Below are 15,566 nucleotides of genomic sequence, written 5' to 3' on the forward strand. Positions count from 1 at the left end.
AAGTTATGTGGTGACCAAAGCCAATGCTTTGGCCAAACATTTTGCAAAGGCATCATCGTTTTGCAGGTTTGTTGCCCTGGTCCCGAGCAGTTCAACAACGAAAACGGATATGGTACAGTGGGCAAGACCTGACCCACTACTTTATCAAAGTCTGTCGTTGTTAATCTCCTCTTTATGAATGGTGGGGAAGTGGCAGCCGTACACAAGGATAAACAGCCATCGCAGCAGAGATGCTTTGAACTGCTCTGCTCCTTTGGGAAAGAGATTTGAGATAAAGCCTATCTGGAAAGCATCAGTGATGGTGCACCGATAGCCGCCGATCCCTGGGTTCGGACCTCTTCGTCACTTTCTGGCCCGCTCGCCCTGCGGCAGGCACCCCTCCTCTCCCCGGGCCGGGGGACCGGCAGGGGGCCGGGGGGCTTCGATGTCCCCTCACTCCCACCGCACATCTGCTGCGGCCCCGCCACATCTGGCCGCCGCCCCGCCTTGCCCCGCCCCGCCACGGGGCCGCATCTGCCGGCACATCTGGGCGGCCGCGGCCCCTCCCCGCGGGCACATCTGGCGGCCGCGGGGGGCGGCCCTCCGCCGGGGCGGGAGGAGCGGCGGGTCGGCGCAGCCCCGCTGCCGGCCGGGGCGGGCAGAGCCGGCGCGGCGCGCAGGGGAGAGGCGGCCCGATGGGGCGGCCGGCCGGCAGCCTGGCCCCGCTCCGGCTGCTGCTGCTGCTGGCGCTGGGGCACGCCTGGACCTACCGGGAGGAGCCACAGGACGGCGACAGGTGGGTGCCCCCCCGCCGCGGACCCCCGCGCTCCTGTTCCTGTGCGTTCCCCCCACACACTCCCATCCACTGCCGCTGCCTTCTTTTTTCTCCCTTTTTCTAATAACCCGCCCCCCCCCCCGCCTTGCAGGGAGGTGTGCTCCGAGAACAAAATCGCCACCACCCGGTATCCCTGCCTGAAGCCCACGGGCGAGCTCACCACCTGCTTCAGGTGAGCGCCGCGGCCGCGGGGGCGGGGGGCGGGGGGTTGGCGGCAGCGGGGGGGGGGCACCAGCCGTCCCGGGAGGGGGTGCGGGGACACATGCGTGTTGGTGGCCGGCGTGGGGACAGCAGCTGTGGCATCTGTTCGCCTCCCCCGTGCCCTGCGCTAAGCCACCCCGGCACGTCTGCCACCCCGCGCACTGGGGAGCGGGTAACTTGGTCACATCCCTCCGGCGTTCGGCATCTCCCTTGGCAAGTCCTGCGGTTGCCCCGGTGAAAGGTTTTAGTAACTCGCTGCAAATGTCACCTCAAAGGCATCGCTGGAGGAGGCGCATGTGGCTTTGCTTGTCGTATCCTGGCCATCGGTCACTGGTAGAGTGAGAGGGGCTTCTGCTGACCTGGGTGTCTGGGGGGGTGCGTTGGAGCTATAGCTGCATCAGTTGCGGGGTGATGCGTGAGATCAGCTGGACTCATGTCGCCCGAAAGACATTTACATTTAGGTAGATGAATCATACCCTCAGAATGAGTAACTTCTTCAGCAAGCAGCTCTGGGGGAGACTTCGGCAGAGTCCGATCAAATTAAGTAAAATGAATCAGACCCTGAGTTTTCATTTTTCAGCTGTGTATTTGAGAAACATCTGTTTTTCAGAAGATTTTTTAAAGCTGTTTCAATGATGACAAATGTCTAGAACAGTCAATGGTACATGTGCTTTTGGAGAAATACATACAAAGTATGAGCACACACATATCGTTTTACTGATGTCCCCAGATTAGTCCCATCCCCACAGATGAGACGTCTCATCTGTGAAAACTGTTTCTTCTGAGAGGTTACTTTGTGGAAGTGACTGTGCTCTGCCTGCCTGTGTATGCCTGTGTATGGCAGGGAGCCACTGATGTATACCAAAAATACAATAAAGCACATTAATGCTTGTGAAAAGTTTTCACAGAGATTGTTCATTTCTTCCCTGAGTGTTTTTTTTGGGGCATAATTACCAGAGAGCTGCAGGCACATGGTGCAGCATTGTCCCTTGCTCACATGCTTGGGGCTGATGCGTGCCCTCCAGCAGCCACAGCCACCTGGGAAGCTGTCATGCCACCGCCCAGTTCTCAGCAGCATTATCCTTACAGCCCCTGGGAAGAGCTCTGGGGGGATTGGAGACCACCCTTCCCTGCTTCCCTTACATTCTCTCTCCTCTCCCTGTGAAGGTGAGGCGCAGCCTGCTTATAAGTAGCTCTGCAGCACACAGCAGCACACAGCGCTTTTTGGAGACAGCCTATAGGTTTTGCAGGGAAGGAGAGTACTTGGTTGAACCTGCAGCATTTCTCTGGTTTGGGAGCAGAGCACTAGGGTGAACAAGGTTGTGCTGAGTTACTGGAGGAAAGAGCCAGAGCGTGAGCTGCATAAAGCAGCAGACACATGACCATCCTGCTAGTTACTGCATGTTCCAAAATCGGTCTGAGCAAAGTGGGTCTGCTTTGTATGTAATGGATGAGGACTTCATAGGCTCCACAGGCTGCTGTGGGCCACTGTGCAAAGAAAGCAGGACTCTGTCTAGTTTCCAAGCCCCACTTGTACTTTCTTTCATCCTTGCTGAGGTATTTCTGACCTTTGGGCTCTGGTTGTGCTGTGCCCTCCCTCCCTCCACAGCTCTCCCCCTGCACAATCCCAAGCAGAATTCACCATCCCAAACTAGCACAGACTGTGAAACAATGCAAATTGCTGCATTGCACTCTGAGCTGTTTTGGTTCATGTTTTCAAATCTTTTTTTTATCTATGACTGCTAAGGCTGCCTTGCTTTAACAAAAAAAAGGAAAACTTGGTTTCCATGTAGTCATGTATTTTCAAGGTCTAACCTTTAAGGTTGGGTGAGGAGGGCTCCATCCTCAACCCTGCAAGCTCTCTTTGGTGATGTCCGTATGCACAAGAGCAGGGCAGCATCTCTGAAATGGAGGCGTGTGGCTCAGCAGAGCAGCTCTGCATGGAGGAGATACCTGTGCTGGTGTGCCACTGGTCTTTCCCCTCAGAGGTATGCCATGCTCTGATGTGGACCAGCATCATCGTCCACCCATGATGGTGAACCTTAGAGAAAGGGCAACGTCGCCATTGCTCCTGCTAGCAAGGTGTGCTTCCAGCAGGCACATGGGATTAACCTTGGCAGGACACATTTTAATATAAGATTCTTTAATAACAGATGACAGAAAGTGCAAGTGTTGACTAATCCTGTGGTGTCTCGAGCTGGGTTTCATTTCACAGGACATTCAGGTACTTTAGGATTCAGTTTTCACACCTGGAAAGACAGCGAACATTTTAAAAACTTCAGCTGGACAGAAACTCAGCTGTGGCTTCAGGGAACTTACTCCAGGTTTCTGAGAAATTTGAGTTTGGTATTCTAATATTTATTCTTACAAAATTTCAATTTTTATCTTCCTAGACAGCTTTTTCACATTATTTCATAATTATGAATAATATAGTAATTTATATACATTGCTGAGGTAGTTTAAAAGGGTAGTTAATATCAGCTGTTATTCACTATTAGCATACACACCTAATTTCTTTTCTAGGTCAAAGTACATTTTGTATAGAAATTTAACAAACCTACAGAAAATTTGCCTCATGTTGTAACACGTCAGATGTAAGGCAACATGCACCCTTCAAATTATCTGCTGTGCAATTAGTTAAATAAAAAAAGTACATTTAATATCAGATGTCAACATTTCGAAGCAGAAGAATTTTTTCCAAAGCATGTGACCAAAAGCAATTTTATCCTTTTATTCCTCCTGCTAGAATTTTTCATGAAAATCAGCATGTTTGCAGAGAAGTTCAATAAAAATAGCATCTTCTAATAAAAAAAATTATTTCTTAAAAAAAAAAAATTAACCAGATTTATTCATGAATAAAGATGAGCCAAATGGAGGGCCAAGCCAAAAGTGGGGCCAAGCGCTGAAAATATATTGACATTTTTCCCTGTGGTCATAGCAACCTTGTACATAATTAGATGTATTTTTCCTTTTTGAATGTGTGCAGTCTGGCCCTTGGCTTAGTTTGATTTGTACTTTTTTAGACATTCTCTATATTTATTTTCATAAGTGTACAGAGGAACAGATGCAAAAAGCAGTGGGAGCTTGTGCAATATCTTTTCAGCGCAAATCTCTTTTAAACTCTTGTATGTAACTGCACAAAGTACCCAGTAGTAATGGCCCCATCATGTAGGTACAGAGAACAAGTTCTTCAGCTTTGTTGATAATGTAATAATCCAATAAGACTGAATTCATACTGTATGCAAGGTTCATCAAATTAGACGAAATTTGGGCAGCATGAGAATTTGAGGCCCCATTCACGTGTTACTGTCTTCTCCAGCAATTTGAACGTGATGTTAACCTGTTTCACTCTCAGATCAGCTTTTGAACAATCTGCTGCCATGTTAAATTACATGAATGTTGCTGCGGTTTTCTTCAGTGCATTTGTCTGTTATTGCCTGCATGTGACAATTCATCTTAGCAGCAGCTCTTTTCATTAAGGTCCTTCATTCACTGTCATTTTAAACAGTGCTACCATACATAGTTCCTGTGGTCCAGAAGGAAGAGCAGCATCTGGAATAGGCATCCCTGTGCCTTACCCTGATTATGTAGCTGTGTTCCAGTAAGGGGTTGGTAGGGGTAACGTCACTTCCAAGTTCAGGAGGCTCGCATCTAATCTGCTACAATTTATTAACTGGGGTTGCTCCTTTTTAAAAAAAACCAGCAAAACTTGATCACCTAATTATTGTATATTAGGAGAGCTAAGTATTAGTTAGAATTCAGTGAGTGTAGTGAAAATCATTCGGAAAGACAATATACAGACTTAACAGAAACATCTGCTAGTAGGAAGCTGTTTGCCCATCGCCAGTTGTAGGAAGATTCAAGCATGAAACAGATGGGAAAATGTGAATATTTGTATCCCAACTGTGCAAATCTCTTTCTCTACTAGACACTTAAATACTGTTGTAAATTGACTTGAAAGGAATAGTTTTGCTCCTTTTCAGAATTTTTTGATAAAAATAAAGGGCTAAATTAAGGAAACTGGCATGTGTTGGCAGATGAAAATTTAAACCTCAATCTGCATAGCCTGGGAAGGGTGTTTTTTTCCTTTTATTCAGCTGAAATTATTAGTCAGTTCCCTCTTAACTTGCAAATAAAATTGACTAAACTAGTTGATGAAACTGATTTCTTTGAACAAATAGGCTATTGACCTGGTGAGAGTAATTATCCACCCTTCTTTGACATCATGGTGAGCACTCTCTATTTCCTGCATTTTTTGCTGAAAATGAAGTGTGCAAGTTTGTCAAGGAAACATATGATACCCTAAATCTGTGTGTGTAGCGATGGAAGCTGCGACTGCCCCTTCCTTCTGTGGGACCAGGGAGGTAGTAGGAGGTTTAGAATAAGAGTGCTTGGAAGAACAGTCCTAGCTAATGATGGTGAAACCTTTGTAAAGATGAGGCAAATCTTTATATATCTGCAAATAAGCCCCATTTTGTGGAGCTTAAATCTCAGTTTAGCACTTAATCAGTAACTTTTTCTGTAGTATTTCGCAAGCGAAGGTTTTTTAAATAGGATGAATGGTTTCAATGTAGGTTGTCAGCTTCCTCATCTGATAATTAGCAGCTACAAGTATTTTACAGAAGCCCTCCCTTCATTTCAGGTTTTAAATTTTGCTGGGAAAGACTGTGCTACGCTTCATAACAAAAAGACAATTCAGATGTGTTGCAGAAGAGAATGTGTGTATACTTAACACCCTACATAATTCTGATGGTAACCAGAGATTGCATGCCTTAAAAAGCATTTCTTTTTACTGTCTTGAATGTTGATATTGCTGGTGGAGCCTACTATTTTTATAGACTGTATCATTTTGCACGTTTTTAAAACATAAAAGTAATCACAAGTAAGTTGGATTGTACCTGTTTCATAAAGAGCAGCACTTTCGCTAATATGCCCTTGGGGACCACATGCAATTCCTGGTTCCCAGATACTCAAGGCGCATGTTACGGAGCTTTCCAACAGGAAAATAATTGCTGTGCACAATTTTGAAGCTTTCAGCTGGAGTAAGCAAGGATGACATTTTGACATCTTAGAACTGTTCTTTTTAGATATTTTTTTATTGTTGCTGTTATGTTTTCTCTCTGAAGTTTTGCTGACCATTTCAATTTTAATAGAATTGAAAGAGTCCCAATTGATGTATTGATATAACAGTAAAACCAAAAAAATATCTGATTAGAGCAAAGTACTGCTTAATCTCCAGTTATCTTGCAGGTAAATGCAATCCATGGTGGAATATTGTTGAAAATTTAAGAAAGTGTATGATTTTGAATTTTGTTTTGGTTTTAGAAGACTAAACATACACAACGTCTGTAATTCCCCATCTGCAAGAGTTTCTTTACACTTCAGTAAACGAACAATTCTTCTTTGCACATAGTTCAGTGGTGAAGTGCCACGAGCTGCTAACTGTACATCACTCAGGGTACCATCAGCACCTGAAATATGCCCATGTATACTGTGAGCGCTACTGAAAAGAGCTGCAGCAGCATCACTTGGTGATTGGATTGAAAATAAGGTGTGTCAGAAATTCTTAGTTTACTTATTCTACAAAGAAGCCTGTGAATATGCATATGCTATTGGGGCTTTTGAACTCCGTATCAAACCATCATCATGAAAACAATGTGTTGAGCAGCTCTGCAATGTGAAGGAGTGCTGCTCTGCAAGTCTCACTAGTACTAATTCTATTAATTCATTCACTACTGTGGTGTTTGTGAAGAGATGCAACAACATTCCCCTAGTTAAAAAGCTTTTGTTGTCTGTTTTATACATAAATTTAAAAAAAATCTCCCTGGAAATTGTCACCACATGCAGACTTTTGTACGTACAAATAAATAAGATTCTGCTTCAGTACATTACTTTTTTACAAAACAGTATATGCTACAATGATGGTAAGACATTTTCCCCAGCTTTCCTAGAATTTTTTGCTTTGAAAGCAGCACTTCTGAGCATCATGGTTCTGATTGCAGTCAGTCCTTTGATTCAATTTCCTTTGCTGTGATTGCCAAGGGAACAGATTGCTCCCAGTTACTGAGACACATTGTGAGTATCTGCCTGTTAAGAGTAACACAAGTGCCATGTGTCTTAGGTTTCTGTGCTGTATTTGGGTGGCCTTGACTTTCTGGGTCACTTTGCTGTCTCAGGTGCTGAGGCTCTTAGCTCTTACCGAATTTTGGTGAGGTTAGGGACACTCGAGATCTCAGGAAATGTGGATGCTGCTGGCTGGAGCAAAGCCTCCGGCAGCAAAACATGGTGCTGCTGTCGGTTTACCGTGCAGTGTCTCCTCTGTACAGCCAGTTCACTCCAAAATGAACGAATATAATTAATGATCTCTCAGAACACTGCATGATTACTGCGGGTGGTGCACTGAGGTAGGATGTGCTACAATTAAAGGATGAGATCTGGTAAATGGTTGTTCATGTAGTCCAGAAGTTTTTGAAGTTCAGATCAAAGCAGTTTGGAGAATTATAAAAATCGCAAACGAAGAGCTTTATGATAAGTGCCCTCCTTGGTGGTTTGATCAATAATGAAATCCAGGTGCATTGTATTACGGTTTTCATCTACAGAATATAGGGTTAAATATGAACTGACTTTCCTGGGCACATCGTCTAGCTCAGAGACTCCAGACAAACAAAATAGTAGCCCCAGGGCCTCCCATGGCTGATACGAAATATGTAATAAAAATAGGCCACCAAAGGGAATATGACTTTTGCAATTATCCTAAGTATTGTATATGCTCCCTAAGGTCAGGCTGCTTTGTCCTTAAAAAAGTGATTGCAGTCTCTCTTGCTAACAGCAGGACATTATTAATACTTGTATTACCGCTCCCATTGTGATAGACACCCATCAAGCTGGGCTGTTCTGTACTGACTGCAGTCCAGATAGGCAAGACAGAAAAAGCTGGAATGGAAGGACAAACATATGGAGCAGCAAGGAAGAGAAAGAAAAAAAAAAAATCCAACCCCAGGGGCATGGAGCAGGCAGAAAAAAAAAAAGAATTAATATAGACATAAAAAGAGAAAAATCACATCTTGATGGTGGTTTGTGTGACAGATATGTGTATGGTGGAAGGGAGGTAATCACTCCCCAAAGAAGTATAATTTAAATGCTTCCAGGCTTCTATTTAAGTACAACCCAGGGGAAAAAAAAACACCAACCAAACATCAGCCAAAACCAAATGAAAACATACACACATGAATCCGGGGGATGATGCCTGTTCTCCCAACTAGACTTGGAGCTAAGCAACAGGAGCTGATGCACCTTCTCTTGACAGCCTGTCCCCTTCTTTCCTTCCTCAGTTTGGAAAATTTCTGTCCTGGTCTGTAAAGCATGGGTCTGTGTGGGAGCAGGAGGAACACCTCACAGGCAGACATTTAAATTGTTCAGTCTTTGATCAGTTCAGAATGCTTTTGTTCATTGTTATTGCACAGAATTATTGTGAGGTAGTTGAACACAGAATATTTAAACTACACTTGGAAAAATAGTTTGAGCTTGCTAGACGTCCCAGATAAGATGGGATTGCCCATATTCTGCTGTGAAAGCCATTGCCTAGTACAAAGAGCACGAGGGCAACAGGTTTTCTGAGCCTTCTGCTATGCTTGCCTGGTTTTCTGTCCTTGCATGCCTGGGGGAGCACTGTGCGAGATACCTGGTGTGGCCCGTACCGCTGATTTGCAGATGTGCAGAGACACCGTACCTGGGATATACCAGATTTCAGGTTGCACTCACTCTTGTGCAATGCAGGCCATTTGGGGCCCGTGCGATTTTGGGTTTCATTGAGATTGTGCTGAATTGTCACAACTTGAAGTTTAATCTTTTATTTGTGTCTCCACGGCAGTGCCCTGAGTCCTGAGATGACTTTTCTTTCAATGTGTGAGCTGCTGCTGAGGTTCAATACCAATGTCACTTCAGCTGGAGCTGCTGGCAATGGCAGAGGGCTTGCTCTGGGCTATATCAGTGACAAGGAGAATGTCGGCCCTGGAGACCTTCGTGTGTGTGGCTTACGTCTCCTATGGACCCATATGGGGCACTCCAGGATTCCGCTGTTTAAAGTTCGTGCTTAACTAAGAGGCTGAGACTTGTGCCTACCATCCAAATATCCAGAGCTGACTTTGATCTACAGTAAAAAAACTTCTGACACATTCTACTCCAGATTTTTTTTCTCTCTGTGGCCCATTTTCTGTTTGCTCAGCTTCAGTTTTCAGACTAATGGTGGCTTCTTTGGTAAACTAACAGTAGCAAATGTCACTGTACTGCTCTACTTTGCCATTTCTTCCAATTATAATTGGAATGTTGTTCCAATTATAAGCAGAAACAATGGAGAGCAGAATCCATACAGTGCTGACTCATTTTCTTCTTGGCCTCAGAAAAGAAAGCAATTTGGTTGCATCTCCTTGAGGGTAGCTCTGTTTAACGGTTGAAGAGAAAAACAATTTCAGTTGCAGACAGTAATCTCAGAGCTTAGTTGTGTTTGGAAAATGCTTCTTGCTTAAAAAGTGTTTTCCATCATGTTGTGTTGATTTCATTGTTGATCCTGGTTCAAAAAATGGAAGTACAAGACTGTAAAGTATTTTGTATACATCCAGCTATTAAAAACATGTACTTCAGGGGGTTTTTTTAAACTTAAGTTCTAACCACATCCATTGTAATTGATGGTCTGTGCTGCAATTTACATAAGGTGAAATACACAGTGATTATATTCACTATATTAATATTAGCAGCCATTCAGTACGAAATGCACATCAAACAATTTTTCTCCCTCCTTTTCAAATGGGCTGGGAGCTAAAACAGTGCATACACAATATTTTAAGTGGGAAAGAGGCAAAATCAAAGCTATAATCTGAATTTTAAAATTGATTGCTCTTGGAGAATGAATAGGCTTATTATAAGTCAAAGGCAAATTATACTAGGGAGGGTTTGAAGAAATGTAGGACAATAATCATATGGGCTAGCAAGTGTATGACGATAGTCTTGCTATGGAGAAATCAGTGGTGCATAGCTTCTGATGTAAAACAGCAGTGCTCATGATGGCTTCACAGGCTGATTACCCTCCCTTGGGGGGGAAGGGTGACCCCCTAATTCTCCATAGCAAGTCATGTAAGTCCAAGAAGTTAGATGGTACAGTTGGCAAAATGGATGAAGAACATGTAATATTATCACAGTATTTTACAAGTAATGGGTGAATGCTGAAAATTCAGAGATTTGTGAAAACACACCAAAAAAAGTATGCTCAGAATTCCTTTTATGAGATAGAGGAAATAACTTTATTGGATGCATTATTTCGTTGTAAATAACTTCCTGCCCAGAGCTCCAGTGCCTCAGTGGAATGTTAATATCTCTGTGATCACATTCAACACATTTAATATATGTTGTGAATCTGACATCTTGCCTGTTCAACAAGATGTTATTATCATACTCAATTTTCATGATAGAGTTTATTATCATAGCTGCACCAAAAAAGCTATTTCGTTTCCTAAATACTGCTCTCTGGAATTCTGACAAAACCCCTTAGTTTAGAGATTATTGCCTTTGAGAGTTCAAATGAGTTATAACTCAGACAAAAATAGCCAAAGGGAAAATTATTTAATCTTTATAATAGCATCTGTGGGGAGAGGAAAAAAAAAAAAGTGAAAATGGGGTTGAGGGTCTTTGGTAGATCTTAGTGGTTGAGAAGTGGGGAGTGAGAGACTTGAGGGACCAGGGGTCACCGGGGCTACTGTTTGGTAAACGCTTGATCCTCCTGAGGATGCATGCTTTTAACTGCAGCTTCCAAATGCTGGAGCGAGCAGCAGTGGCAGACAGACAACCTGGCAGTCTAGGCTGACCTCTGCCCGCTTGCTTGGAAATCTGTAGCATGATGAACCCAGACGTGGTTGGGCTGTTGGTCTGCACGATGGCCCAGACAGGCTACGGGCAGGCATTGGCTCAGACTGTGACTCTCGTGGTGCCTCAGGTGCTGGCTTCTCAATATATTACATAGTATGCCGTGTATATGGAAAATAGTATATTTGATTAGGCAGATGTAGAAGAGTTGGTTTGATGTATATTTGGATTTTTCAAGCTCCTTAGGTTGTTTTGTTTTGTTTTATTTTTCCTGAGGAAAGTGTATGTCTACTCCACTGGACTTCCTAATGCCTGGAGGCTACAAATGCATGTCCAGAGAGCAGCTGGTGAAAATGCTTTACATTTCAAAATTGAGAGATGAGGAGCCTATAGCAAACGGGTCATTGATTTCTTTTTTGAAATGTCAAGCTTTTTTGACTCTCATGTCAAGCTTTTGAAATGTTAAAACGAAGAAGCACCAAATGGAATGTGATTAAAAATGGAGAACGTGGGGTACATTTTTATTCTACCTTGTCCTGCTTGCCTCGTAGCTTGTCTAATAGCAAAACAGAAGGTACTAAAACTGTTACTTCTGAGCATGTTTCCCTGCTGCTCCCACCCTTCAGTTCCCCGCATTTCTTTCTTCCAGACAAAACCCAGTAAATTAGGGATGAGGGTGGGAAGCAGGGGACAACCTGACACTTCCCAGTTCTCAGACATTTTGGAGTCTGCTTTGGGAGTCCAGGCTCAGTCAGCTCTCTCTGTATACGGTCAACGGGGAGAAAGGGAAAGAGCTAACCTCCAGGCCAAGCTGACATGTGTTATTTCCCCTTAGTTTTAAAACTTTTTAAAGAGAAATGAAAATTTTGCTGTGGCACACCTTGAGTGAAGAACTTCACCCACAGAAGTTTTATAAAGAGAAACCTGTATTCCTGGCATCTCCTCTCTGGATTCAAGTTAGATTCAAAATCCATTCAAACCTTCTCCTTGTATCTGATCTTAAATTAGGTCCTTTTCCTGCAGAAATTTCTCTGTGTGGCACAGGAGCTCAAGAAGACTACGAGGCATACATGACTGTGTTGGCAGGACTGGTGCCTACTTGATTATTCTTAGAAGCTCACCCACATTCGAGGATGGCTTTTTTGGTCCCCTGCATAAGCACTAAAGATGCTGTATGAAAATATTTGCAGAGGGTTGCATTTCCATAGCCCTGCTGACTTCCCTGGACCTTTACCAAGTGCATCAGTTTGGGAATTATTCTTTATAATTCTTCTTAGCGTTCCATGTAAGAAAGAACGCAAAACGTTTTTTGAAGCAGATTGAATGTGTCTTACCAATGAAGCCAGTTCTCTGCTTGACTTTCCAAGCTGAGTTTATTGGCCAGAGTATTGTTTGTGCTGTTTGTTGTCCTCACGTTGACCCGTATTTGAGTTGCAGTTTTATTGAGCGTGCCTGGAAGGGTCCCTGACAGTGCCCCTCCAGATTTACATCAGTGGGAGCACTGTGATCCTGGGAGGCAATGTTGTTTAACCTTAGGATGGGCTTGCCAGGAGTTGAGTTGTAGTTCTAGATCCTGGGCTTAATTTCTGTGCTCCTCAAGGAGCTGTATCATGTTAAATTCTGCCTTCAGTTACCCACTAAGGTTTACTATGGTCGTTATTGGCTTCTTCTCTAGCTATAAAGTGGAGGGAAAAGCCTAATTTATGCCTTACAGGAAAAAGAAATTGATAGCTTATGCTGAAGATGTAGTGCTCCTCTTATAGCCAAGAAGGTCGCTGTAAATCGAATCTTCAAATAACTTGCTGGGCTTTATTTACTTATGGTGGTTTGCTGTCATTCCAGTTCAACAAAATGCTACTGTACAAGATAAGAAAAAATGCGCCTTTTAAAAAATATATTTTTTCATATCCACCAAGAGATAAATTAGATTTTTGTGATGTTTTCTTATGTTGCAAAAATATCCAGAGTATTTCCACAGTGGGAGTAAGCTAATGGTACATCACTGGAACATCTCCAGTGAAAATAGCTGTGGCAGAATGAAAAGAGCAGCAGAAAACAAGTAGTCAGGAGCAAGAATGGCTAATATGTACACATATATTTATTTACACATCCTTGTTTGCAATATGGACTGCTGGGTATTTTTAAGTACCAGGAAAAAGAAACTTCAAACATTTTCATTGACCTTACAGGCATTGCGTTTATAAGTTGTTCCAATGAAAAGAAAAATGTTCCAAGAAATTTTCCTTAAGGACTTGACAAAGATTTAATGTAGGAGAAATATATCTTCAGGATGGAAATAGGAAACTTTCCTATGTTCATATTCTTAACTGCGCATTAGGGCCGAAGATCCTGGCTGTATTCTGTATTGTCCAATTTGTTGCTTTGCTCTGTAGGGCTTCTCTTTTGGAAGAAAGAACCAAACAAATATAGCAATCCTTTAATTAAATGCCATCATGACCTTTCTTCTTGGAAACACAATAGCCCAGAGGATGAAAAATTACAGAAGTGTTTATAACTGAAATCCAGTCTCAGTTGTGAGAAGATTAACTGTTTCAAAAGATTGAGTATCCTGCCTGCTACGATGGGATACACATAGAAAAAAAGCTGCAAAGCAGCATCAGAGAACTGGAAAAGTCTATGAAAAGTCTTTCTCTCAAGGCACATGATTGGTATTTATGGGAAATGCTTGAGAACTTGAGTTTCAGAAGTGGTCCTAATCAAATGGTAACATCCCTGATTGCCCTGTTAGCTAAATGGGGCTGCTGTGGGGAAGACCTGGACCACGAATCCCTACATCATACCAAGCTACCTGGTGATAATGGCAGAGAGAAGCAGAAGCTTCCAGTGTCAAATGAGTGTTACGCAGCTGGACAGCGAAATCTAAATTAAAAGCTACTTTACTCTTTTGGGGTTTTTTGTTTGTTTGTTCGGTAGGTAGGAAAACTTTAGCTCTTAGGACCATTTATAAAGCATTAAAAAAAAGTCTGATTATGAGGAAGGCTTCTTTAGAGGAGCAGGTTCTTGATGAATACAAAAGTAGATGCTAGCTTCTGTTAGAAATAGTGCTTTATTTTTAAAATGGCTAAACTGCAGACTAAATACTTTCAAGTTTTTCTTTGTTACTGGAGGGAAAATTAAGTTGTTGAGAGTCTTTGAATATACTTTTCCATCTTTTACCTTGTAGCAGGAAGATGATCTCTCTTTGGAAGACTCCCTGAAAGCTTTCATGATATCTTTATGAAGTGTAACTGTTAGTTTCTTGGAGGGAATAACATTTTTTTTTGATCCCTTCTTACTGAAGCCTGAGTTTTACAAGTAAATGCAAGATATTTTTTTATTATTATTTGACAACATGTAAAAATAACAAGACACATACAGCATGGCGGCTTATTTGCCTGCTTTACTTGGACTAAATGCACTATCTTTAAAAGACTTTGAGAGGCACAGGCACCTACTGTTTTTTGTTTGCATTGTTTACAGTAAGCCTTTATTACTTCTGTTTACAAAATCTTTTTTTTATTATTTCCTTTTTAGAAAGTAAATTTTCCACAATATACTTTTCTGTTAAATGCTCCAAGGTAGTTCATAGGCTACAGTTGGATAGTCAGCCATTCCCTTCTTAAAGTCCATGTTTAGAAGGAGGATTAACCACAGAGCCCTTAATTTTTCCTTTTACAGCATATAGCTGAAAATCACAACAAAAGGAATTTATTTATAAACATAGCATCTTAGCTGTTGAAGTTAGGAAGGTTCTGGAAATGTCTTAGCTGTCTGTAATGGCAGAGCGTGAATTATCTTGGAATCAGTTTAGGTTGAGATATGACAGCATGTACACATAAAAATGCTACATAAATTACCGTCTCATCCCAGACAGCAAGAATACCTTGTGTTTGTTTTCTTGTGAACAAAAAAGTTAGCTAGAGGCATAACCTGTTCTGCAGCATCAGTGCAAACTGGATGTAGCACCATTGTCTCTGATTGAGCTTCTCTAGATTTATGCTGCTTTAAGTGATGATGAAAATGAGATTTAGCGCCTGGAATTCAGCTTTTGTGAAACGTCTCCCAGTTCCCTTCAGGATGAAGTAATTTGATTGTATTTTACAAAAATCCATCTAACTCAGAAGTTGTTGCACATGACCAATTAAGTTCTGGGGTTTTAGCACTTTCCTGTCTCACCATTGATTTTTTTACAGTTATTTTTGATTCTGGGTAATATAGGATTATAAAAAAACACAAACTCAACAAACAAACAACAAAACCCAACTTGTTTATTGCATAATTTGTTTATATTGTCAGCAGTTCTTGGCTGCTTGTAAATAAATAAATAAAAGATGTACAGTTCTTTAAAATGTTGGAAATTTTCAGTGGACTGGTGTACCTTCACTAAAAACTATAAGCAGGCCTTTGTTTTTATAGGCCTGTCATGTCAAGATCAGCATAAATTTATTCTCAGCCCCGTGATGCCCTGAGGGACAGATGGTCAAACCATTTGGATGCTTCACTACATCGATTTTGATAGGAGTTAAATGCCTACATATCATCTGAGGACCTGTGCCCAAGTAGAGGGTATATGGAATAAAAGATTAATAAGGATCAATTAATTCCTGTGTGTGGTAGCACTTTGTAACTTAATGACATGAGATTACATTCTCATTTTAGAATATGAGCAAGTCTGTGTTCAGTATCTTTGACAAGG

At 42.2% G+C, this 15,566-nt stretch overlaps 1 protein-coding gene across 2 annotated transcripts in view; it reads left to right on the forward strand.

The window, feature by feature from the left end:
* The first annotated feature begins 556 nt into the window (after window positions 1-556).
* CCBE1 (collagen and calcium binding EGF domains 1) overlaps window positions 557-15,566 on the forward strand; it is a 102,055-nt gene continuing 87,045 nt past the window's right edge. Inside the window, exons 1-2 of one of the 2 annotated variants that reach the window (XM_056323920.1) lie at window positions 557-775; window positions 906-986. In XM_056323920.1, the coding sequence (XP_056179895.1) occupies window positions 675-775; window positions 906-986 (182 nt within the window). In that variant the 5' untranslated portion in view covers window positions 557-674. The remainder of the gene's footprint in view (window positions 776-905; window positions 987-15,566) is intronic. The other variant, XM_056323919.1, reaches the window with a different exon arrangement.

This window comes from Falco biarmicus, chromosome Z (genome assembly GCF_023638135.1).
Source record: "Falco biarmicus isolate bFalBia1 chromosome Z, bFalBia1.pri, whole genome shotgun sequence".
Lineage (NCBI taxonomy): Eukaryota > Metazoa > Chordata > Aves > Falconiformes > Falconidae > Falco > Falco biarmicus.